Raw genomic sequence first — 27,111 nt, 5'->3', positions numbered from 1 at the left:
AACAGCAATAAAAGTCACAAATGAACAAAAATTGAAAAAGCATGGAAAGGATTACAACGTTATGCATACAGAAATACTGTATATTTGTACATACATCAACATATACAGTATGTTGGGAAAAGCTGAGAATATAACAGGGTGATGAAAAGACTGCAGTGTGTGTGCTCACCATTCTTGTCCATGGAATGAGGCTCAGATTGCTTCTTGCCGATATCAGCGAAGGAGCGTACGATGGGTATGCGGTTGGCCAGTTTCTTGTGGTTTTGGTGGTGGTGCTGTTTGAGCAGAGCCTCGCGGATCCTCCTCCTGGCTTCCGGACCTACAGGACCTGACAGCTCGTGCTGATCCAGAACCATATCTGAAAGGTTACAAGTATACACATGTAGGTTTCCACATTAATCTTTAAACAGTTCATTTCAAATTCACAAAGTCTAATGGAGTGTGCACCTACTACGCTGATTATTCCCACTAAAACCCACTCAGACCCACTGAAACCGATAACATCGTCACAAACTCGGCTATGTTCACCAGATCTATTCAGCAGCACAGTTTTTCCCACAATCAGATTAACACACTTTGCTGCCCTCAAAAATGAAAACACTGTCTTTGTGAACTTCCGTTTACTCGTTATAATGCTCTGCTGCCAAAAGTAACTAGAGAGAAGGCAGTTTATAGTTTTAACCACTGAGTTACACAATACCATGGAACATTTTCAATTATTGTAAGTGTTCACCTGCGATCTCCTCCAGCGAGTTGGCCCTCATGTCCAGCATCACGGTGCCGTTCATGATGCAGCTACGAAGCTCAAAAAGGCTGTGTAGAGACAGAGTGGCTACGTAGGGTTTACTCCACCGCTCACCACCGTCCTCAACATCCTCCTCAAACTTGAGCCACCTGCACACATCACACATAAATAAATCATAAGTTTATATTTGATAGAAGTCAAAAAAAAAGTATCAGTTCCAAACACTATAATGAGCCTTTTGATTGACATTGTAGAGAATGTGTATAGAGTATGCTTTGATATTAAGTTTGGACATCCTGGGAGGAATGGTTATATAACAACAGCTTGGTGAAAAAAGTTGCAGTCAGAAATAAACAAGATCAAACTCCCAGGTGCAACAGAGGAGAATCGGCACATCTGGCCAGCTGTAGCCCATGGGGCCGACTGCAGTGGTGTACCTGGCTGTCTCTTTCCATTCTGCGTCCTCACCCTCCCTGAGGCAGATTTCGTCTAGCTCCGTAAACAGGGCATGAGGAATGTGTTCCTCATCGGCATCCTCTGTCCCCAACAGGAACTGCACCCTCTGAGCTGGTGTGTCTGCTATAGTAAATGGGAAAGTGTGTGGAGACAGATAAAGGAGCGGCGAAGGCGACAGGACAGATATGAAACAGGAAAATAGAACATGATGTGCATTTGGTGGAACTTGTTCGGAGTTTACTTTAGTCCATTTTAAGACCTACTGTGAGACGGAGATTCTCTTCCATCATCAGTTGTAGAGTCCCTCTCCTTGGACCTCTTCCTGTGTTTGTGTCCATGGTGACGGTGACGTCGGTGCGACCTCCTGCCCAGAGGAACGTGAACCCCGATGTAGAGAGTGCGGTGACCTGGAGAAACATGCACCAGACAATGTGAGACTCTACGGTCTGTCCTTCAAACTCAAGAATAGTTTGATGTTGCCCGTCTTTTTACAATGTCATAGATTCATTCTTCGACGTTTTTTAAGACCCATACAGTATCAGTGAAGTAGCTAACAATAGGGGGGGGCATTTTCACCTTGAATCAGCAACAGCATAGTTGCACACCAGAGTAGCAAGATTCAGATTCGACTCAAGACTTTGTGAGAGGAGGGTTGACCAACAAGACGAGGGCAGATCTTTTGCAAAATTGGCAATATTTCAGATTCAAACCCATTGCTAATAGGGAACCGGATGAATGAGGTCATTTGTAAATGGTATGAAGCCATGCGGGCGACAGAACAAAACGATTCACAGACGGAATGCGGTTACTCAGTACCTCGAAGCAAACCAAAATGTAGGCATTGTAATAAATGTTGGGGAACTCAGCAAAAGGTAGTAGCACGCCAACTGCTTTCTCCGGGCCCTCCTGGGCTTGAATTGAACCATTGTCCTCTTTAAGGAGGCTGAAATGGATCTTGTAATTTGAGGACTTTTACAGATTTGAATTTTAAATCAATACAGAGCAGATAATGAGACTGGGACTGCGGAAGGATATTGTACCGTGTGAGCACAAGGGCCTTTCTCTGTGCGTGTACACATAGATAATGCGAGCTGACTTCCTCTTCACCTTTATTGCGGTCAAGCTGCCCCGCTGCTGCTTGTTCCCGCCGGCCCTCGTCTCAGTGGCCGGACACAGACAGGACTATTGAACGCCTCGTTCGCCTGCACCATATGAGATGCCTCTGCCCCTGGCGTAATGTGACACCAAGGGCAGTTTGATGCTTGACAGCTACATGAGAGGATTATTAATTAGCTCCCGGCTTTACCATCATTTTACAAGGAAGAAACCAAAATGACAAGGAAGTCTATAATTAACTTTGATCTCTTTTTAATCCATCTTCACTGCTAAGGTCCAGGCAGCTCAATCATGTTACATCGAGTTATACAGATATTCTCTGATTTATTATTCTGTAATATAATGAAAGGTTTAATATTCACATGTGACAGGGGACATGTTCCCCTCAATTAGTTTGAGTTTTAAATAACTAAGACACCCTAGCATTGCTTTTTTATAGTTGAGTTTTGGTTGTTTGTTTTGGTAAAAGAACAACTCTGACATTATGGTGTCCTGTTCACTTCTAAAAACTAAACTCAAATCCCTTGAACATAATCTTATTTACACAAACATTAGGGAACCCTCTCAAATGTAAATCCTAGCTCAAGTAAAGCCATTTGTGGAGGGTGTGCGGCTTGTGCAGGTTTTAGAAATAAATGAGCTTATTCTGTTTATTATTGTGATTTATTTTGTATATTTTCATTTATTATGAGGAGGTAAAATCCCACATGAATTCCTTAAACTGTTCTTGGAGACAAACCCCATCATAGGGCAGTAATCAAATGAATGCACAGACATAACGTGAATCACCTGAGAGCACTCTGGCATCACAGCGATTGAAAGGAGACTCACTCGTCTTTCATCAGTAGGATTCCAGGACAGAGGTTAAGTGAGGTCTCACAGAACGTAGCGGTAAAACTAACCGTGGGTTAAAATGTATTTGCAGTTTGAAAGTGTATTTTACTCAGTCTACTGGAGACGCATTCAGGCAGAGCAGATTGCTGTTAGCAGTGTTTAAATAATGTATGTCGGAAGTAGAGGTAAAACTGACTTTGCACATGAAGCAAGTTTCACCGTAAAGCAGATTCCAGCAGACAGGAAGTAGCAGGTATGTGAGGAAAACGGAGCACTAGAGCTCATGACTTATAAATAGCTCGCCTCCTCCAGGCCTGAACTACTACTGATGTCACACAATGTTTTCGCTTTTTTTCCGTCAGTCAAGCCTTGCATTCATGCAGCGGTGTGTGACGCGCTGCTATCCCATGTCTTTAAGTCTTTGTGTGTGTATTCATGAATACACTGCTTTCAGGGCCACAGAATACATCCGTTCTGATTGGCTGGGCTTTCTCCTCACACGCCTGGGTCTAGATACGCGGCTCTGACGTTGCAGAATAATCATTACTCTAAATGAATCCTCATAGTTACAGTTACTGGGCTATGCTTGTTCCGTTTGATTTGTTGAGGACTCATTTTAGCAGCAGATTAATCCATATTTGTTGCTCTAGCGAGTATTTGGGGCATCAGGACGGTTAATGTCGTATTGAGTGAAAATGAACAACATTCTGTATGTGTAAAACAACGGATGAAAATGTTGCCCAATTTCATGTTCCTTTTTTATTTTCAATAAAAATGTAAAGTTGTTTTTGTTCTTGATGTCCTGCTTACCTCTTACTTTTATCCCAAATATAAGGGTGTATCAGAATGAGTGTTGAAGGGGCTGAAAGGGTCTGAGTGAGATAACTTCAGAGGAGCTGCTCTCCTGCTGACGCAGAGTCAGCGTTACCACAGCAGCAGACAGAGGGATAGTCATTATGGAAACCATCATTCGAGGATGAGGAGTCCTTGAGATGAAAGCCCATCTCGCTGGCACCGTCAGAATCAAAGACTGACAGCTTTGCCGGCTTCCTATGAGGACGTTGCCTGGCAACAAAAATACAGTGGATACTGACGGGGGAACTAAATCTCTCTATAATAGATGTTTTATTCCCTCCTTTCCACCGCTTGACTTACACAAAAATGTGTGATCTAATTGGTACAAATAAAAAGTTCCTTTCTTATACAAAGTTACACTTTTTCTAGGGAAAAATAAGTAAGTGTTCCCACTTTTCCTAAGCTCACCTTGCCTATATTTGCTCTCTTTGTGATTCCCTGTTTCCCAAAGTACCTTTCAAAAAACCTTTTTTAGCACGTTGAGTCAATTCAAAATGCTGTTGGTGTAGAAATCTGTCTCTTTAGGACGGATGAAATGCTGATGCAAACACACAAAGAGACAAAAGCCCGCACACTTTGATTCTTCAGGACTCACATCAAAACCTCATTTCCATTTAGTGATTTGGACAGGTAGACAGACAAGTTTCCCGCCATCAGTATCTCGGCTGTCAGTCATTTTGGATATGTTTACTGCTATTGCTTGACTACAATTATATTGTAATGTTCTATCAATTTACATAAATAAAAATACACCTCCAAACGACGACAGATACTCACACTAAAGCTTTTTTGTAAGTGTTATAGTGATGTGTTTCATTGAAGGGGCACTCTATTATGAGTATATACAGAATTCCCTCGGGTGCCTATTTTCTATTATCTTCTCCACAAAGATGTATAATTAATTGTGTAATGTTAATATTAATGATCACTTATGGTGTTACCTTCGAGTTCTTCCTTCTCAAAGTTGGTGTTGAGCATGGAGCGCGTGCCCCCACGGTCCACCACTGCCTCCTCATCAGCTCTCTGGAAAAAGAGACACAAACAAAATAGGTGTGAACAGTTTGCGTGTAACGGCCACATCACTTAGAGTTAATAATGAATATAAGCACATTCCCTAATATTGGTATCTTCACAGGAGATCCCTGTGTAAGGAGCATTTGTCCGCACTGAAGTCAAATCTATATTTCATTAATGCTATTACATAAGACCACCCCCCCCCCCCCCCCTCCCACACACACACGCCGCGCCTCGTGATAAGATGATACACACAGCTCGGCATCATAACTTCAAGCAACTTTCACCATGGCAACAAAAGGCACCCAATTGCAATATAGAAAAAGCCAAATTGCCAGATTACACTGTGTTTGTGTCATGGTTAACAAAGGATGCATCACTGTGCGTAAGCATTAAATGGTGTGAATCTCCACCACCCACGCCTCTGGCAGGGGAGATGTCTAAGGAAGTGGAGCAGCAGATGCTGGAGAACAGGCTGGTGGCTGGTGCAAATGGAGGCATACTGCTTTTCTTACTCCACGCTATAAATAGCACTGACCTTGAGAAATGAATGATTTGATTGGCTGATGAATCCGTCGAAGCGAGCAAACGCGAGCAAAGCGAAGCGACGGAACCACAATGCAGTTCGGCAAAGCGTGACTTCACCCCATTCAAAGTGAATGGGCAGAAGCGTTGATGCTTCAACGCACGCTGCCGCGTGGACACTGCGGAAGAGAGTTTGCCCAAGCCTGGCATTTCCTTTGCATGTAAAAATCAGAGTACTGTACTGAAAGAATATGACTTTTCTTCCATTTTACACCCCTATTGTCTGTGAAGCCTGACACGATCTACTACTGACAATAAGACATAATGCGGTACAGAGGGCCTTGATGTAAAACATCTACGAATGTAGAATCAGCGAGCCTTCGTTCATTTTTTTCTGATGAGATCATGACAAAGCACTAAGCTCAACTAAGCTTTTTGATCATCAGACACAAGCTTAAACATATACACCAGATCTAGACTTCACACAATTAGTGACATTACATAACATGTTAAAGGCACCCCCAAGTTTATCAGTGTTTCCCATGCATTGATTTCTGTAGGGCAGTCTGACAGACAACGTACATTGATCACCAACTATTGAGTTTCCATGGTTTCACTATTTTAAATGGGTCAAATATTTTTTTTATTGTAGAGCTGTGAATGCTCTCCTTGCAATCTAAATAAAAATGTGATTGAGGGATGATCGTTGTTGGTTTCCCCCACATACACACGGATGGCCTAGTTCCTGAATGGAATCAATATGGAGTTCAAAAATACTGAACATCATGAACACTTCTGCATACATGTGTCCTATATATGCATTCAATCTGACTCTGATAAGTTAGTCTGATAAATGTGTTTGAAACCAGGCTTAATCTTCAAATAAGCGATTAGCAATCATGTAATGAGCAGGAAAACGTTGGAATATAGCAGGGTTATCGAAGTAACCGTGCTGTATTGAAATAAATTCACACATGGCTGCTTTAGTAAGTCATGCACATGAACACAATCCATCTGTCGGAAACTGTATAACACATGATCAATATCCGTTCTAAACATAAAACTAGACTTACTAGCACTAGCATGTTCATAGCTTGCTAATTCCTTAGTCATTAGCTCATTGTTAAAAGAACAAGTATACAGAAATGTTATTGGTCAAATAAAATAATCATATTCTTTCAGTCTAAATTTTGCATCTGCAGTTATTTGCTACTGTAAAAAAGAATATTATAGAAATATAAAAAATCCTGCTTTTCAAATGGACCTTCTACAGCGTGAGTAATATAGCAAATATTGCCAAAACATGAGACATGTTGCATTCTGTGTTGTGACAAGCTAAAGTTGGCTGATGCTGACCATCAATCTCTGATCCTGAAAGATTAAGCAAGAACACTGGAACGCTGTCACAAACAGACACACACTCACACACAGACACACACAGACAGACAAACACACGCCCCCACACACGAACGACCATGTGAGAAAAGAAGCCAAAGCATCGCAGGAGTGTGTGGACAGATGCTGACATGGTGGGCTTACTGTAAAGAGACATTAACAGACTCTGATGGAGCCCCTCCACACACACACACACACACACACACACACACACACACACACACACACACACACACACACACACACACACACACACACACACACACACACACACACACACACACACACACACACACACACACACACACACACACACACACACACACACACACACACACACACACACACACACACACACACACACACACACACACACACACACACACACACACACACACACACACACACACTGAGACCCAGATGAGAATTCATTATCAAGTCCCTGTAGATAGACATGCCTAGATAGATTTCTCCTGGCAGATGGTTAATGGTCATCTGAAATACTGACATGTTCTAATGTGGTAATTCTGTCATCGCCCATGCATCTGCAGTACAATTCCCTCTGAATCAATCCTTTGTGTCTACTGTGAGAGGAATCATAGACAATCAGTATGCCAGGGTGGCCAAAATAACAAATTCATTTCCTAAAAACTTTTTGTTTGTACTTATGGAAGTCACAAAAACAGAGATGTTATTGGTTGTGAAAGCGTGGGAGAGTAGCAGGGGGCTGGCCCTGCAGCTCCCCAGGGAAACTCTCAGTCTCAGTTACACTCCCTGTCCCAGACCCATGAGAACTACACATACACACACATCTATATATGCAGTTAGTATGCAAAATAAAGCTCCATAATGATCTGAATAGCCCTGAGAGGCAAGAGAAAAAAATGTATTCTCCCCACTGTGAGTTATGAGAAAGTAGCCATTGACATCCAGACGGTGTACAGAGTGACCATGTTCTCCTCTACAAGGCATTAGCATCTTAGTTGGAGGGATATTCAACATCCTTAGTCCAAATATATGCCATTTGTTTGGTTGTTTTTGAATACTTCTCATACATTTCCACTATTTCAACTCCTACCTTTCTGTTGCCAGTTTCCATCCCAATCAATTAATTTTCTGAAAAAATCTGAAAGGATGTCTGGGAAAAAAATTCCCCAAATTGAACGTAAAAATGTATTCTAATAAAATACAAAGAAAGTGACCAATCTGATTAATTCTAGCCTGTTGCTATGCTCTTTTCTGCTTCGTCCGAAACAAAGCTTTTCCCTGCCCACTGCGACAGATGAGCCAGAATTTCCCGCCTGCAGGTCGCTGCTACTATTTATAGACGGGTTTCTACCTCATGATGCTGACCCCAGACCAGCCCACAGAGAAACATCCCTGCTCAACAATCTGGGTTAAGATTAATCTGCCAGCGTTTACAGCACGATAAAACCTTGTCTGCGACCATGGGATCAGTGATGGAGGCTCCTGCGTGGTGGAGAGAATTAAATCAGACATTTCTGCGTTGGCTCGCTGGTTGCGGGTGACAGCTTCGGGGGAACGTGAGCACAGAGCACGTGACCGAGACTCCAGGGGAGTCAGGATGGTAAAGGTGGAGGAGGGGTAGATATGTGACCGGCATGATGATTAGACACTCTAACATAACGTGAACATACATTGGTTTTCATAATAAGCCTTTTCTCTTGACTGGTTGTTGATTTCTCTTTATTATTATATATATTCTTTGCACATGCATAGGCCTGCTAATGCACACAGGGGCTGTGCAGGCAGTGGTGTGACGGGGCGGAGCAGTGTGGATGGATGAGCTACACACTGGGGTAGAGGAGCAAAAGGCTTCACAAACCGAGGACCGGAGGATGTTCTCATGTCAAACTGAGTTAACAGCGCATGTGTGTGCTCATGTACTGTATGTGTGCACAGTGCTAGCATTGGTGCAGCGATGGTAAATGGAGCATCATGACCTTGAAAGCCTTGACATTGAGTTTCATCTGATTTGGATTCAATGCACATTGCTCTGTGGATGTATGCAGCAGAGCTTCATATCCTGCACTGGGAAGAATACATACAGGACAGTCGGTGTAGATCTTGGTTTGATTTAGGTTTTTCCTTTGCATGAAACACAGGGTCCAATCTGGATTTTGTGGATTGGAGAGTGATTTTGTAATATTAACGCCTGCTTTTAATTAACTATAGATAACTTTTGAAATAAGATAAAACACTTCTGCTGTGGTTTTGCTTTAGAAGCTTCACTAAGACCTCAATGACTAGTAACAAAGAGCACCATGTTGCTTTAAACTTAAACCCTGAACAATTGGAACTAAAGTATTTAAAAACTACAGCTAAATAAGTAACATTTAAAGATAAAACAATAGTTAATAAATCGTGATTGAGAAGACTTGAGTGCATTTCACTAGAAAAACGAATACAAATACAAAAGTCAACATCACCCCCAGTGTCCCCCTCTAAAGAACAGGTGCACTTGGTCTAGAGTTACATATTTGCAAACCAGCTTGCAGAGATTTCCCACAGGTTACTTGTCATAGATCCACGCAGGATGTACCAATTGCACTTAAAAGCACCTTTCTAGAAAAACTTTCATTCAATCTGCACTTAGACAGATAAATCCAATACACGGGAGGTATTTCTTCACCATTCATCCACCACCTCTCAACACCTGATTCACTCCTCAGGCTGCTACACGTGCGCTCCGTGTTCCCACCACTCTTTCTAATGAGTTGCATGCCTCACATTGTTACACAGCGCCTGAGGAGGATCGAGTGATTGACCTGAACAAAGCCTGTGTGTCCTCCAGATCGACAGGCAGCCACCGCCCTGGTTTTAAACACAACTGGTGACCACTGATGAAAATAACCAACTAATGTGGGAAAGCAAAAAAATAACACCAGTGTTCCCTGCACATACTTGGTGATAAGCACAACAAGATACTCAATATGTATGTATTGTTCCTGACCTGACATTGAACAAAAGATGAGACACTTCTGTAATCCCATACCTGATATCTTGTTGTGTAACTTTAACTGATAGAGTCCTATAAATAAACCCAGCCAACAGTGAAAGTGACCTGAAATGTGTGCTTGAACTCAACGCCCCAAATACAGCACTCACCCCCCCCACATCGCACAATGACATTCCTAAATCTCCTCTGCAATGTGCCCCACTTTCCGTCTGACCTCTGGCTTTCACCTTTTACAGCACTATCCCAAAGTGATAGCGCAGTCATAGTTGGTTCACATGAGCGAGTGTAATTCAGCTTGTCGTAGCAGAGAACAGCCCGGAGCTACTGCAGTGACAATCAACAGGGGGCCGACTTCTATAGATGTTGTTGGTGTGATTTTAGGAATTGTTGGAGGCTACTTAACGACCATCACGGCATTCACATATATCTGATGGCTCTAAAGGAAGATTCAAGTCTAGAGGAACAACCCTGACGACATCAAGTTGAGACTTGAGGGTTAGATCATTTTAAGATAGCCTGCAATAAAAAGTAGAGTTTTGAAATATAAAAGAAGGAAGTGAGGGTCTACCTGAGGTCATAGATATTGTTACGGGGCTCACAGTCTTGAGCACATCTTGGGCTTGGATATAAAACTATCCAAAGGAAGTTCAAAAGATGATTAGCTCTGTTAGAAAATATCTGATTCTTTGATTTGAAATAAGTCTGTGCACATAAAAGTGTGATGTGAGACTCCGTAAGTGTATTGCAGCACGAAAGATAAACTCACACAGCGTAACATTTTGATAATGACATCCATAAGCTAAAGATTATGGTGTGGGGGAAAACTGATTTTAGTAAATGACATGTCCAGGTCCATTTTCATTTCATTTCATTCCTGTACGCCTCGCTGTGCATATTATCTATCGAATGATCTCCACTTTGTGTCAACGTCAGATTTCTCTCAGAGCTTATGTTCCATTTTTTTGGCCAATATAAATCACCTATGTTTTCTCACACGCTCCTCTCCAGGATCTGTGTACATTAACACATCACTCTCAGGGAAGCAGACTTTCACTACAGCGCGGATGATGAATGCTTACATTTCTATACTGTAAAAATTGGGCCAGAGTTTGGTGTACTCATACATCATATCAGATGTAGCAAACAGTCTCCACAGTGCACACAGAAAATAGCTAAGCAGTTGGCGTTTCATGTGAACTCCATGAGACTGAGTTTTAATGTAAATCTATCTACTGTAATTCTGCTTTATTGGACTTGTCCAAAGAGCTAGAGTGATTCTATAGCTTGTAGCTAGCTAACAGGGAAGATGGATTATCAGCTGCTGTACAAATCCTGCGATTGGATGGCAGCTTTTGTTGTCATGGTTTTCCTCCCTACAGATGGCCATGGTTACCCTGGCAATGGCAGCGGGATCAGCATCGGTAGCATCACAGGGAAGAATATGCTAAGCACTCTGAATACATCTGCATCATCACACTTTAACCATGTCGGACACAGGTAAAGAAAGAAAGAAGGAGGATATGAAGTGTGATCACCGCCCTGCAAAAAAGGCAAGGGGGGACTTGGGTTTTAAACTAGCAGGTAATAGAAACTTCCTGAATGTCTTAAAATGACAAAGACCAGAAAAAACCGATGTGATAACATGCCCAAACCAAATTGCATGTATTTGGGTTTTGATTGTCTGTATCTCCCTGAGAGATCACCAGGGTTAGTGCAGTGTGTATAAGCTCCTCGCTTGCCCCACAATGACAGTCCCATCTGTCAGCCAGCCTCCCCGGACCTTTGCATGCACATCAGCACGACTGCTCCTCTCTGCAGCCGAAGTAAAGCCTTTCAACTATACATGTATTAAAATAAGGCAGATCGTAAAACAGTAAGATCACACGCAAGCTTTTTCTAACATTTTCTGTTTCCAGTTTCTACTGTTTCGTCTCAAAATCACAACAAAAGTGCAACCAAATCTGACAAAAACGTTGACAAACTCAACCATCAATTAGTGGTGGCAGCCGATTCCAATATTAGCTACAGCAAAGTCAATGAAATGCTCACAAACTTACAACTGCAATCCTTTGAAATCAAATGACGCAACCTACCTGATTAATAAATCCTGCACTGTGGTCCACTGAGAGCATGGTGTGACTCCTGTTAGGATGCCCGCTAACTCCCCTTGTGCTTGCGGCAATGGAAAGACGAGAGGCTAAGGCTCAGGGCCCGAGCCCCACTGTGGACTCAGAGTGTGTGTTTGTAATGTGTATGAAAGTCAGAGAGAACAGCAGACACAGATAGTCTGTCAGTCGAACCTTCTCCTCTCCTCAGATGCTCTCCTTAGCTTCTCTTCCCATGTTGGAAAACGGCAGTAACCTTCGAAAGCCCCACGAACACAACATGAAAACAAAAGCAGGGAGCTCAGCACTGCTCTGCCTCTGTCTCTTTCTCTCTGCCTCTCACAGCTTTCATCCAGGGTAGCATCAAATGTTTCTGACAAGCGTCCATCCGCCAATCCCCCCAGAGAGATTAGTGCTCTGACATCACCGATGCTGTTCTGCTCTGCTGAGCCTTCAAGCTCTGTAGCTCTGTTACCTAAGTCTTAGGTTGCAGTGAGTCAAACAGCAGCATCCTGTGCGAGGGGCTCCCCACAGCCCAAAGGACACCCCACATCTACATGTGCCATGGTCACTGCACACCTCACGTAGAAAAATAGGTAAGTGGAGTTGGTGTTGCAGGCTAACTGTATACAGTGTGTGCATCCTAATGTGTGTGTGTGTGTGTGTGTGTGTGTGTGTGTGTGTGTGTGTGTGTGTGTGTGTGTGTGTGTGTGTGTGTGTGTGTGTGTGTGTGTGTGTGTGTGTGTGTGTGTGTGTGCACAACCTACCTGAGGCAAAGAGGCTGCTCTCTGGCTGCAGTGCATTGTCAGCAAAAATGTGATCGAGGCATGGTGTTCTAGAAACCGATCCGGAGGAACAAGCAACTATTTCTGCTGCCCCGCCTGACACCTGTCAAATCCTGTTACTGCTGTCTCTGTGTCATCGGATATTTCTTTTCAGAAGCAAAGAAGACGCGCGGAAGATGTTCAGAGAAATAACACTATAAACACAATGTGATCTGCTTCCCTCCTCATTTTAGCATCTGTCTCTTACGTTCCACACCCAGCTCTGTACTGCCTCTACCTAGCTCCATGCCTTCCTCGCCTTCCTCCCCGCTGACTCTGCTATAATTAACCATGGAAAGGAGCACAGCCGGTCAAGGCTCCTATCTGTGGTGGGGAAGCTTCCTCCCTGCCAGTTTTGCACAGTTAGATCACTAAACCTAGAACACCAAGCCCAAAAGAGCAGAACGGGCAACTCCAGCACACTTCCTCCATCTGTTCTAAAGGATCTTCTCCAATCCGGCCAATCAACCAGCCCCTAACTGGACCTCCTGGCAGAGACACTGAGGTTACATCAGGGCTGTAATAGGACCACAACAATCAAGTCTAAACCCAATCCAGAACCAGGACCACTCAGGTCAAGAAGCAGGGCTCCAGAGCCTATGAAACGCTTTAGGTGCAACCAATTCAAAAAGTTGTTGACACGATTTCAAACAAGGTTCCAATCACCAAGCTTCAGTTCCGCTATAAGTCCAACCAGGTGCAACATCGTAAAGAATTGTATTGTGAGTTTACAACATTAGTTAGAAGTACACTTCAGCCTCTTTTGGCCAAAACGACTATTACTACAACAAACATGATCCTGATAGAAAACAATATAGTTTAGACTTGGATTAAAAGGGATCATTAGAAGAAAAAATAATTGGTTTCTGTAATACTTCCCTCACAGAAATATGGATTTGTCAATAAGCAGCTTTGTGTCCTTCAAAACGTTATTGTTCTTAATACAGTTTAAATGTACTAAACTTAGCAAATTCCACCACTATAAACATATTATGAAGCTAGGAGATTAATCAAATAAAAGCTTGAAAAGTCTGTTCCTTTGATGTCAAAGAATATGTTCAGATTTATTCAAACGTGATATTTTAAAAACATGTTATAGTGATTCAACAACATGTGGCAAATATAAATGCATAGTCGCAAAAATGTAGCAAATTAAAAGTACCAGAAAGGAAAAATAAAGTGGTAAATGGAGGATTCAGAGTCTAGCCACAGGCAGATACTTTGTGCCCACTCTTGTCCTCAGTTTGGCTCACAGCCCTCAGTTGCATAAGCAATATTCAGTCAGAACAAATGACATGCATGGATCAAGCTCTTCACCTTGACTGGCTCAATTATCTGCTTACACTCATTTCCTTTGAGCTCTTAAAAGGAATTGCGCTCTGTTGTTATTTATTTACCCAGCGTGTCCTCAGCCTTGCGTGGCTGCCAGATGCATAGTGACATGTGTGACAATTGTGATCTAAAAATACACAACATCTGCTAAACAAGAAGGCTAATGACAGATATAAAGCAGACACAGCTGTGCAATATTACTGTAGATTACAGATGACAGGAAATATGGATTAACAGCAAAGTGTGATCTTATTACAGCCAGTAAGTAAAAATACTCCCTTACAAGGTTCATTCCTGCATTCAAATTCCTACCCAATTTAATATTAAAACTACTCATTATGCTTATATCTTATTAATACTTGAGACTGAGCTAGGTTTACCTGCCTTAGACAGGCTTTGGTTAGGTAGTAGTGTCTAAGTCAGTTACTTTAAAGAAGACATCATGCTTGTTTTCAAGTATATATGTTTTGGGTTTTCAATAGAATGTGTTTACATGCTTGCCTGTGTTCACCCTCTGCCTGAAAGGCTCTGTTTCAGCGCCTGACTCTTTAACCCCCGATATGGAACAGCCAGGTCCGCTTTGATTGGTCATTGTGTACGTGTCCTTCCCATACATCATGCTATATATTATAGTTGTGAAATCTCAACTTGTAATTGTGTCACCTGACAAATGTAAGTCTGTTATCCTGGCTCTATTTCACCACTGGACTTTTAAAAACTCTTTTCAGGCTTGCTAGTTCAGTCTTTGGGACCTGACCTGTTTTTATTCTTGCCTTGCCCTTTATATGTCCCAATTATTTTGTTAATCTATTGATTTTCTGAGTGTATCACAACCTAGTCTTTAACAAGTATTGAATTGAGTTATCACTCTTATTACTGAGCAAATCAATGTCATGTTTGTCATTCCATATGAAGAGAATGAGAGATGTACTCACCACATCTGTACTTCCTTGGGAACTTGGTTCCTGCAAGTCAAAGGACAGGGAGATATAAGTCCAAATGACAAAACAAGGGCATGTAAATAAATTACTGCCATGCAAGACCCTCATGTAAAATATGTAATGAGCAGTGAGGCATTCACAACAGTCTTTCCTGCTGTGAATCAAACATACTCTCATGGTTGACCTTGGGAACCTGTTAGAATATGCTAACCGTGTTTTTGTATTGACATGTCCCTCAACTTAAAACCTCACATACCCATACACATCCTGGTGAAACCATGACAACGCATCCGCTTGCTGCGTAGGCACAGGGAAAGCAGCAATGAGTTACAACTACAGTGAGGCAATCACACTGCATCGAGACTGCAGGGGAAACAGAAGAGCCCCCCCCATCAAACACCACTTCAGCCCCGTCAGGCTTCACTGTTGGCTGTAAGCTCTGGAAAACAGAGTCCTCATATCACGGTCACAAATAGAACCAACAGGCAGAGTATTGATTTGCCTCTAGAGCAAACGCTGCTTAAAACATTGTGATCAAAAAGAAATATATTTCATCTCTCTTTGGTATTTTCCTCCACCACAGCACAGCCTCACCTGAATGCTAATGAGGTGAGGTTGACCGCGGATGTAGGCTCTGTTTTCCAGTGGCTCTTATGTGAGGCATGCTGGAACTGACATGCACACATTCAACCTCTTTGTTCCCTGCTTTACTCCACCAACATGTGGGGGTGCTTGAGTAGCAAATAGGTGGATGGATGGTTATGGTTACAGGAGAAATAAGGAATACATGTGAAATAACTACTTTTATGAATTTCAGTTTTGCATGCAACTGATGAGGAATAAATCTCCCTTTTTTTCACCCAACACTCCTCTCTTAGTGTAACATCAAAGACCTGCAGAACATAAAGCAACAGCTTGATAGCAGGGTCTTTTATAGAAACTGGGTCCATTTCATGGTATATTGAAATATTAAAGGAGCCTTTCCATGCAGGCATTAGGGTACACATGCATAACTGTAGCTGCTTTGTAACATAGTATCAACCTGTAATGCCTGTTCTGTGAAGGTCTAGGCGTTTGTAGTGATATATATGCCCAATATGAATTGTACACGGTGAAAATATCAATTCTGTCAATTTGTCAAATGTGTAATGCGCAGCATCCATGTTTGTCACGATATCCAGGCGACACCACTCAAAATATGGGTCATTTTTAACACAGAAGTATTGAATATGAATCATAAATTAAAGGGTAGCATAATCCTAACAGCGTCTGACTTATTCTAAAGAGAAAGAACACAGCAGTCCATTCAGCTTTGTTGTATATTCAAATATGTAAATTAACATAAACAACAACGTGTCTTACCGTGGGTAAGAGCGGCTCCATTTGAGCTCCTTGGTCCGTGATGTCCATCTTTTCCTCTCCTTTGCTTCACAAGAGGCAGGTCGTGATGCTCAGTCGAAACGCTGCTTGAATTCGTCTTTTGGTGTTTTCCCCCCTCACATTCACCGGCCGGGTTTTCTCAAATGGAGGTAGCACAGCATTCCCGTCCTGCCCTACATAATTTACGCATGAAGGAGGGAGGCAGTGCTTCCTATTACACGCGTTCAAGCCGGAACGCGGAGATGAGGCGCACAAGTGAGAAGCTGTGCGAATACCTTTATTCAGGAACTCATCTGTGAGGACTATTCCTCCTTAAATGTGGGGATATATCCACACAAACATGCATATGTTGATATCTAGTCTTCACATTCCAGATATCTTGTAACAGAGTCAAGAGTGGCACCTATCACTCAATCTCAATGGGGAAATGGATATCCCGATTCTATCATAATCTAAACATTTCTATGGGATATATTTGATCATGAATACTATTTCGAAGGCAATAACAATCATGATGCAATGCCTTCTTCGTGTAGGCAGTGCGCTTTGTTGCCCATGTGGATTTTGTCTCAGCCTGCGCAACACAGGCTCTTTGTTAGAACAGCACGAGGCATAATTATGATCTGAACCCGCTTCTGATATACATATTATATGATAGTGTATCATATATCATTCAAACAACAGAAGCACCGGCAGCAGTAATGCATTAGCCATCCCGTTATTATGTGTAGCTGCAGCACGCGATGATGCACGGGCAGTGGCATCAACATCACATAAGAGATGCTGCTGCAGGGAGCTTTATACAGTAGCGCTCCCCGGTGGTGGAACACACGAAGCGTCAATAACAATCAATAAGCACTGCTGCATTGCTAATTGCATTGGTTGATTTACTCACAATGCAATTGTATCATGTCAATTTGGTTTGGCAGTTCTATCACATCAATTTCAGTATTACAAAATACTGTGATGTAAGATGTTTTTTTAATAAAGTACCTTTTCAAGGCAGGAAAAGTGGATTTTAGTACGATTACAGGTAAGTCAATGGCAGTGATTCAAAAGATGTGGCACATGTCCCTGACAGGCTTTCAAGGTCTCCGTTAGAAATATGTTTTGAACAAGTAGTTCTTAATTTAATTAATTAGCCTAATATGATTTGCTCAGGACCTCAGGTCCAAATGATGAGTAACCAACTGGAGTTTTCTCAGGGGGGATGCTGAGGTACACTGCCATGACAAAGCGTGTTATTAATGGATCCCTTTAAATAACTGACTCGAAACTTTTTGGGTCCATCCATCTGGCATCAGCACCAGCGTCAGGATGTTGTTGTTGATCCGGATCCGGATCCGCCCAGCCAGGCGTCACAGCACCGACAAGATGGCCGAGAGTACGGGACGAAAGTGAGGGAGGAAACAAAAACACAGGCAAGCTAACGTTGCCGCAGATGCCAGACCTGTAGATCTACAAGTTAGTGCAGAGATTAAAGCAGGCACATCAATTCATTCAAGCCTCCGTCCTGTGGGTGTCAGCTGCAGTATGCGGACACATCGCGCTCCGAGCCTGCTCGCGGACGGAACGTTTGCCAGTTTGTCTGCGTTCGCTAGCTAGCTAGCGGGCTAACCATGTTAGCTAGCTGACAACACCGTTAGCGAGAGAAAACGCTTTTAGAAAGTGTCAGTTACCTTATTGGAAATATATAGTAGCTTCTACTTGTTAGTTTCCGAAAAATTCAAATTTCTTATAGTGGCATTACCTTCCCTGGGTGGGAAACTAAATGAACGCTTACCCAGCAGGTTAGCAAACTAACATTGCGGATTTCTGGATTGCAGCTTCAGCTTTAGCATTAGCAAACGTCTGTTAGCTTGCTCAGCTGTTTTGGATGATTTGGGTTATTACGACACAGGAAAGGTACCCCAGCGTGTGTGGAGGGACATTTTTCTTTATATATTGAAGTACCTGAGCTGCTCTCAGTCGGCCTGTTCGACAAGGTGTCTTGGAGGAGTGCTAACGTGAAAGGTACCAGAGCCAGGACTGTAAACACAAGTGAGCCGAGGAGGAGCTCTCTACCCTGCGGACGAGGCAGCATCACCATGGCCCATTCTCCTGTCCAGGGGAACCTGCCGGGGATGCAGGTAAGATGTTTGAGTTAAGTCCGCATTAAGAAGTTAAGGTCACTGGCAGAACAAAATGTACCCCGACTCCCTGCTGTGTGTTTGAGCAATGCACACTCATTAAACTGTGCGACTGTGCCCATCTCAGGTACACCTCGTAAATGTCACTCTCTCGAGGTCGGAATGTTTCGAGATAATGTTGCAATTTTGAATAAAACAGTCAACTTCCGCACATACTTTTCAATTATTGTTTTTTTTCCTTTAGAGTAGATGTTTTGGTTACCATGACCTTTTTCAGGACATATCAACCCTATCAAACAGTGACACACTGCTTATATACGCGTAATTATTACATGCTAGTCCACAGCTGTGATGGAGGCGTGTCAGTGATCACACAAAACAACCACCCACTGAAAGCTCATTGAACTAAACATACGTGCATAGGTTGATACAAATGTACAGTCCTTTTTAAAGTTAATATTATTAAAATATTACATTTATCTTTAAACACACAGTGAACAAGGCCTTTCCCTCACATATTGTTTAACAATGTAAAAACAAAACATATATACACCAGAACACATTTTCTAGGTAGAAAAATCATGCATTTATATATGCATTTATAGTATTTAATTAAACAAGTAAAGATAAAAGTAGACCCAAGTGAATTATGATGCACCAAGCTGTTATTTATTAATGATGCAATAGGAATGAAATAGAGGAAATTCATGACAGCCTAAAATAACAACCTGAACATAGGTCCATCATAGAAACTAAAATGTTTCTGGGACGTTTGCTTTGCAGAAAGATTATTTACATCTCTGCAATGTCGTCATTGTCTATTTTTTTTTGCCTCAGAATGATACGCATTAAATGCTTAATTCCCATATTTCAGCCTTGACTTGAAAACGACAGATCCCCCTGGGTCTTTGTACAAAGAAACTATTATGCACACATGAGCCCTGTTCTTGCCTCTGCTGCTATCTTTAGGACTTTGCCTATAGGGGATAATTGTGTTGAGTAGATAACTAGAGGAGATAACTGTTCCTAATGTGCCTCATGCACCAGATTATATTCCCTGTGCAGGCGTGTTAGCCGATTTCTCTGCTTTTGGAAGGAAATGCATGCCGACTCAGAATCTGGGGGAGGATGCATCCGAGGCAGACACACTGCTGGGTTTTTGGCACAAATTAATAGTCTGTTTAGAACATTGCTTTTCGGCCAGTCAGGGGAAGCTTGTTACGGATTGTTTTTAAGATGCAGAAAAAGGCAATCAGTACATTTTCAGGGTTTGAATCCACGAGCGTCAGTTGTACATCTGGCAGTAAAAATCAGATTGTGACTTTAAAAATCAGATTGTGACTTAAAGCTCTCATTCCATTTAAAAGCCATTTTATAGGGCTGCAAAATTAATCAGAATTGTATACTTATATGGACTTGTGCAATTACTCGATGGCAGGAAGCACAACTTTTAAGTTTATATATGTGTTAAAAATACATTTTGAATGAATTATTGTGGACCTGCAGAGCTATCACATTCTACTGACTTAAACTATATAAGATTGGTACACATTGTCTTAAAGATTCAGACATATATCATATATAATAGGTGAGAAGAATGATACGAAAATGACAAATTCCTCATCTATCAATATTGTGCAGCCCTATCCTGTTCCCTAATAAGCATGTTGTTGTTTTGATAAAATATGATTCATCACTTTATCTTTACCACACTTTCCATTAGCGGAATCACTGTTTAGTTTATTGAATACATCTCTTTCATAAAGCCAGCATGATCTTCATTAGTGGAATAAGGATTCCTCTTGTGTAAGGCAGATGTTTCATTTTTAGCTATCTCAAAAGAGCACATTGACCCTTTCTCTGCTCAGAAGAGGCCGTACAAAAGCAAGTTGTTTTTGTCAGCGCCTGCTCCTGCGCTTCCCAAATAACTGCCTCTGGAGAGTTAAGTCATCTGAGTTCACTTCCTGCTGTGTTCAAGTAGGCTTTTTTTTAAAGTCCACGCTCCCCAGGAAAGTTGGAATTTGGATTTGTCACTGAACACATTTGTAGCTTTTACCCTGACTAATAAACACTTCAAAGGTCCATCTAAGCCTCTTTTGGGTCTGGCCACTCTAATAAACTTATAATTCATATAACAGGATTTGATTTGTGTCCGTATGACCTCAAGAGGAGTTATAATTATGTCTCAATGTGCCTACAGTCATTTTGGCTGTCACAGTAATATGATGTCACCATCTTCAGCACAGTCTTATGAGCAAAATAGGGCCACGTGCTTACATTTTCAAAACAAATGTATTATATCAGAACCTATATAATCATGTTTTGTTAAATAAACTAGTACATTAGTATACTCTCCGTGTTATTCAGATGTTAGTTTGTTAATGATCGGAGAAATAAATCTTAATCAGGTCAATATGTTTAAAGGTTATGGTATCCAATTGGTTCCTTTTATTCTCCTGTATTTCTTCCTGTGTACACAAACATAAGGTGTTACAATGAGTGAATTCATGTAGACTGGCACCCTGCTCCTGTTTCCTTTTATTAGTATTGCTTCCTTTAAACCTTTCTTTTCAAACATTCCTTTCTTTCCATATTGTCCTCCCTGCTGGACAATATGTCCCACCCCCTCCAGGACACCCTGTCCTCACTGTGCAGCACCTTCAGCGACAGGCTGCTGCACCCCACCTGTCACATGGAGAGATACCGCAGGTCCTTCCTTCCTGCAGCGATCAGACTTTACAACCAGCACTGCCCCTAGTAGACCCTCCTACACACACCACAACACAGACTATAACACCCCTTGCTGCTAAATACAAACCAACTGTGTGCAATATGTGCTATATGTGCAATATATATATATGCCATTAATAAATGTGTAATTTATACCTGGCTGCTAAACCCTTGTTACTGTTACAAGGTATGTATCTTGTATTTTGTAGATTGTGTAACTTGCTGCTGTTAAATACCGTCAAACTATGTGCAATATATACTTTATATACATATGCCATCTTTAATAACTGTAATATATACCGGGCTGCTAAATCCTAAGAACTGCTACAGGATTGGATTTGTAGATTTGATTTGTTTTTGATCTGTATTTTTGTAAATTATGTAACTTTTTTTAGTTTTTTATATATATTTTTAGCATATTGTTTATTATATTATAATTTAGTACTTTTTTAACGCATGTAAGATATGCAACACTAAGCTGTCTGTGGCTCTTTCCTGCTGTAACGCTGCAAATTTCCCCTCTGTGGGACTGATAAAGGGATTCTGATTCTGATTCTGATTCTTTCCTTTCCTCAACCAGAATTCCAAAGCTGACCCGGAGGAGCTGTTCACGAAGCTGGAGCGCATTGGCAAGGGTTCCTTTGGCGAGGTGTTCAAAGGCATCGACAATCGCACGCAGAAAGTGGTGGCCATCAAGAACATTGACCTGGAGGAGGCGGAGGACGAGATCGAAGACATCCAGCAGGAGATCACGGTGCTGAGTCAGTGCGACAGCCCCTTCGTCACCAAGTACTACGGCTCATACCTGAAGGTGATTCTTGTTACAGTATGCGTTACGATTTCTGCATCTGTTTCCAAGTCAAACCTCCAAGTGAGCAGATGCCATGAGACACATTTCTCTCCCTCCGCCCACTTTTTCCCTGAGTCATCCTAAATTAAAAAAGGATTAGCCTCGTACGACTTCAAACACCCACCCGCTCTTATAATGTTTTAATGACTTGTTTAGAAATGCACCTGGCTCTTAACACTTCACAATAAGTAACCGCCTTCATAAGCTGTGATTATGTCTCCACAAATGGAAGCTCACTCTTTTTATTTCTCTGTCTCCTCTCCAGGACACAAAGCTATGGATCATTATGGAGTATTTAGGCGGAGGCTCGGCGTTAGATTTGGTAAGTGTTTCCTGTTTCCATGGGATTGATCAGCCAGTCATCTAACTTGATTATTTAATGATTCTCTTTACTCATTAATACTTTTCTATGTGATGTAGCACTTCGGCTCGGTCTCTCTGAAGCTTGAAAGGCCTATTACATTCATAAAAGTAATCATTTCCTCTGACGTTAGCAGAAGCACAAAATGCGGTCCCCTTACTATAAAACATTGTGCAAAAATGCTTTTCCTCTTTCCTGAATTATTGTGTGATTTGTTTTATTTTTTGGGGGGAGGGGGATGTCAGATGCTGAAAGTTTAGGCATAAAAATATGACTGCAGACATTCGAAAACCTATATAAAGTTCTTCAAATGTGAATTAAAAAAGGACAGCAACTGCCAGCATGTAGGGTTAACGCTCTGAGGCTCACCTAATGGTGTCTGTGCGTGTCTCCTCTAAAGATGGAGCCCGGCGCTCTGGACGAGACGCAGATCGCCACCATCCTCAGAGAGATCCTGAAGGGCCTGGAGTACCTTCACTCTGAGAAGAAGATCCACAGGGATATCAAAGGTAAAGTGCTGCTATTTCAGCCCACTAAACGAGCACACACCGATATCACGTAGCACATTAATGGTATTGACGTCCCTTTCATTATACAGTTTGTTTTCCCCCGGGGAGTTGAGATAAACTCTGCAGCGGCGGGCTAAAAGGCTTTTGACATTAGTTCCCTCTTCAGTAAATAAATGGTGTTGACAGGAGATGTGTTTCCTCTGAATTGCATCACTAATCTTCCCTCTCTCCCTCCCCCCCACACAAACAGCCGCGAACGTGCTGCTGTCCGAGCAAGGGGAGGTGAAGCTGGCTGATTTCGGAGTGGCGGGGCAGCTCACCGACACGCAGATCAAGCGCAACACCTTCGTGGGCACGCCCTTCTGGATGGCCCCCGAGGTCATCAAACAGTCGGCCTACGACTCCAAGGTAAGGTCAAAAGCGATGAGTCATGTTGTATTGACACCCCGTCCACAAACGGTCCCTTCTGACGATGGGCTCTACCAAATGTTTTGAATTCAAGCTTCTTGTTTCTGTCGTCAAAATAATGAAAAAGCAATATAGACCATATAATAATGTATTTTATATACGTTTTTAAACGTGTCTCTCCATGCAGGCTGACATCTGGTCTCTGGGCATCACAGCCATCGAGCTAGCTAAAGGCGAGCCCCCCCACTCAGAGCTGCACCCCATGAAGGTTCTATTCCTCATCCCAAAGAACAACCCCCCCACGCTGGAGGGCAACTACAGCAAACCGCTCAAGGAGTTTGTGGAGGCCTGTCTGAACAAAGAGCCCAGTTTTGTGAGTTCTGTTCTTTCTGTTTTTTGTCTTCGTAGAAGTTGCACCATCTCACCCGCTTCTCTCTTTTTCCTCAGAGGCCGACTGCCAAAGAGCTGCTGAAGCATAAGCTGATCGTCCGCCACGCCAAGAAGACGTCCTACCTGACGGAGCTGGTGGACAAGTACAAGAGGTGGAAGGCAGAGCAGTTAAGAACCACAGAGTCCAGTTCTGATTCTGACTCGTAAGTCTGACACCAAATCTAAAAAGTGAACCATCCTCCCTGCTGCTCTCCTCCCACGTTTGTCATAATGGGCTGTAAGCACTTTACATGCATGACTTCATCCCTCATCTCCATTTAAATCCTCTTTTAATACCTGTCCAATCAGGGAGCAGGATGGCCAGGCGTCGGGCGGGAACGACTTCGGCAGCGACGACTGGATCTTCACCATCCGAGAGAAGGACCCCAAGAAGCTGCAGAATGGGGAGGGGCAGTCGGGGGCGACAGAGCAGGTGAGACGCCTCTAAAAATAGCACCTTAACCAATCAGATTATCTTAACACCACAGCAACACTTTCACAAGAACCAATGATAGCATGGTGTGATGTTATTTAGCTGATTAAAAGCCCCTAAGGTGAAGTTGCACTACTTTAATTCCCTCCCCCCACGTTCTCGCTTCTCTCTCTCACAGTCAAACGACATTCCAAAGAGGCCTTATTCACAGAGCCTGGCCACAGTCATCTCTCCTGCATTAGCCGAGGTAAGGAGGGTAACCAATAGACTGTCAAATTAGCCTCCGTCACACTCCTGACTAAATGTTAAACAATTGTGTGCCATCACTTCTTGTGCGTGAACGTGGCTCTGATCAGAATTATACAGATTGCTCCCTGCTCATATCAACCTAACCCCACCTCTGCCTCCTCACCTCTCCTCCCCCAGCTGAAGGCGAGGCAGGAGCAGGTGAACGGGAACCCCATGGTGCTGGACGAGCTGAGGGAGGCCATCATGCAGGCGGAGGAGTCCTTCCCCGGCATCGCTGATTCTCTGGTGGATCACATGGTCCACAGGCTCCAGAGGTAATATTCAGCCCTCTGTTTTGCAGAAAGCAGAATCCTCAGAGCCCCTAAGGGAATATGTTCTTACTGCCTAATCCTGATGTTGGTGGTGCGTTGGCTGAATTTGATTTGCTAGAGCCGCTTACTGAAGGTCGCTCTTTAGAGCTGTCATGGGAGGACGAAGAGTTTCTTTGGAAAGTGCAAATGTTCTTGGGTGGAATTTAAGAGTTTTTTGCAAATGTTACTTGGTATATATATTTTGCATCCATCTGTTTCCCACCCATAACCCCTTCGAGGGCTCATTGGAATCCTGATCATGTAATCCAGATTCTTTTTGAGTTTTCAAAGTAGATGAATAGATAAATAATCAACCGTTCTTGTTTTCTTTTCCTTGCAGTTTCTCAACAAGCAGGACATCCTCGTCCTCCCCTTAGTAACTGGCTGTCTGCCCTAACCCTGCTCTCCCAGGCCCCCACCCCCCCCCCATCCCCCCCCCACACCCCCCCCCCACACCAACTCCACAGCTGGGTCAGAAGGTTAAAAGTCAGGGGTCGGGTCATTCAATACCAGCTGATTACATTTGACCTCTGTGAGCGGGGCCTGTAAACATTACTGAACTCCAAAGCGGAGGAGAACTCTGGAGAGACACTTACGGGAGGAGAAGCTCAGGGGGGGCAGCAGAACCCGTGGAATCAGCTGTGATGGGACAAAGACAGAGTAACCACCAGAAACACAGCCAACCGGGACTCTGTATATGGGAGACTTCTGAGTCTATACGGAATTTGCTTCGACGAGGAGCTGAAAATCTCCCCAAAAATCCAAGACAAGACTTCAATCCCCCTCCTAATGCAGGCGTCATATCCCCAGAACCTCTGAAAGCATGCTTGATGAACCTGCAGGGATACTATAAGTGTGCAAGCTGCGTGTGTGCGTGCCTAAATGCATACGTGTGAGCGTGTTTGTGTATGGAAGACTCCCTGTTATAAGGCAAATTGCAGCATTCTTAATGAAACCTCAGGTAAAGTGCTTTAAGTGGACTTTTGGAGGAAAGGGGGAGTGGGGGTAGGGGGGAGTCGCCATGCTGTACATGCGGGAAATGAATCACTGTGTGCAAAATGGTCACACGCATTTTGTAGATACTGATTATGTTTAACAAAAATAGTAGATATTTAAAGATTTCAATCGTTACTCCAACAGAAGGAACAGAAAATGCCTTGCCTTTTTGAGATGCACACGTCTACGTTCCGGCATTTCATCACAGATTTTCCGTTCAGTATTAATCAGCGTTCTCTTTCTAAGAGGTCCAATCTTACATTTCAACCACCTGCTGAATCATCAAACTAACTACGATACTAAGCTTTTTTTTGTTTAGAGGCAGAAGTTTTTCTTTGTAATTCTGTTTAGGTCTAAGTCGGTTTGGATCGTTTCAGACAAGAATGGAGTCAGATCTCTGTCAAAAGTATTAAGGGGACCCGAGGGGAACCATCATTGGCAGTTGAATGCTGATCAACTGAAGTATTATTGGTCCTTGACTTGTCATTTGCTTAAAGTGGAAGAACGGTCGAGGACCATCGCAGGCACATCATGACACCCGCTCATTGCCAAACTAAAGCGTAAAACAGGAAAAGCCAAAAGCGCCATCCTTATTTCGTTTTTTTTTATTTCTGTTCTCACTTCCACACCATGCTAGAAGTGCCATGTCCTTTGTAGTATGATTTGCACCTTTGTTTTATTTTTGTCAGATCCGTTTTTTGCACTTTGAAAGTGTGTCGAGTATTTAAAGAAGCCTGCAAAGAAGAGGAAAAAAGAAAAAAAGTTGCTAATAGCCATGTTTTACTATATATGTTTACTTAAGAGTTCCAGAATTTACTACTGTGCTAATGCAGCAATAATGTTGAGGAGTTGCATCAAGGCGCACTTGTCAACACAGGGATTGAAAGAAATTATCTGATATTTTTATAACTGCAGACTCAAGTATGGAAATATGGAATGCTTTACGGATATGGGCAAAAAAAAATCTATACCTTACAGAAAAACATATGCTACGGAAATAACTACAACATGTGTACATTTGGTCTCCTTTATCATAGCTGACAGTTTATAGTACTGTGTATAATCTTTGCTTGTGTCATTTGAGAATTCCCAAGTTAAATGTGAGCTCCTTGTAAGCTTTCAAAGTGACATGAGAAATAAAGATCTAATGCTAACTGAAAAAGTC

The 27,111-nt window shown here is 42.6% G+C and overlaps 2 protein-coding genes across 5 annotated transcripts in view; one reads left to right on the top strand and one right to left on the bottom strand.

Moving 5' to 3' along the window:
• The window catches only part of LOC307033385 (sodium-driven chloride bicarbonate exchanger-like), a 33,037-nt gene extending 16,144 nt beyond the window's left edge, over nucleotides 1-16,893 (bottom strand). Inside the window, exons 1-7 of one of the 4 annotated variants that reach the window (XM_079671834.1) lie at nucleotides 16,485-16,893; nucleotides 15,117-15,146; nucleotides 4,948-5,029; nucleotides 1,465-1,608; nucleotides 1,183-1,324; nucleotides 734-894; nucleotides 170-358 (exon numbers count right to left, since the gene is read on the bottom strand). In XM_079671834.1, coding sequence (XP_079527960.1) covers nucleotides 170-358; nucleotides 734-894; nucleotides 1,183-1,324; nucleotides 1,465-1,608; nucleotides 4,948-5,029; nucleotides 15,117-15,146; nucleotides 16,485-16,532 — 796 coding nt within the window. In that variant the 5' untranslated portion in view covers nucleotides 16,533-16,893. Of the gene's footprint in view, nucleotides 1-169; nucleotides 359-733; nucleotides 895-1,182; nucleotides 1,325-1,464; nucleotides 1,609-4,947; nucleotides 5,030-15,116; nucleotides 15,147-15,378; nucleotides 15,418-16,484 lie in introns of those variants that run through there. The other 3 variants (XM_079671833.1, XM_079671832.1, XM_079671835.1) reach the window with 3 other exon arrangements.
• Nucleotides 16,894-17,527: 634 nt separating this feature from the next.
• stk24b (serine/threonine kinase 24b) lies at nucleotides 17,528-27,108 on the top strand. The gene is made up of 11 exons (XM_079671842.1): nucleotides 17,528-18,631; nucleotides 21,942-22,172; nucleotides 22,477-22,533; nucleotides 22,973-23,081; nucleotides 23,332-23,489; nucleotides 23,677-23,862; nucleotides 23,937-24,082; nucleotides 24,228-24,351; nucleotides 24,530-24,598; nucleotides 24,778-24,914; nucleotides 25,291-27,108. The coding sequence occupies exons 1-11, from the start codon at nucleotides 18,590-18,592 to the stop codon at nucleotides 25,325-25,327; spliced, it is 1,296 nt and encodes a 431-aa protein (XP_079527968.1). The 5' UTR covers nucleotides 17,528-18,589; the 3' UTR covers nucleotides 25,328-27,108.
• The last annotated feature ends 3 nt before the right edge of the window (nucleotides 27,109-27,111 follow it).

The sequence above is a fragment of the Notothenia rossii genome, assembly GCF_949606895.1.
Source record: "Notothenia rossii genome assembly, chromosome: 3".
NCBI classification, from domain to species: Eukaryota; Metazoa; Chordata; class Actinopteri; order Perciformes; family Nototheniidae; genus Notothenia; species Notothenia rossii.
Note: the sequence above shows the minus strand (reverse complement) of the source record. Positions and strands in the feature narration are given on the sequence as shown.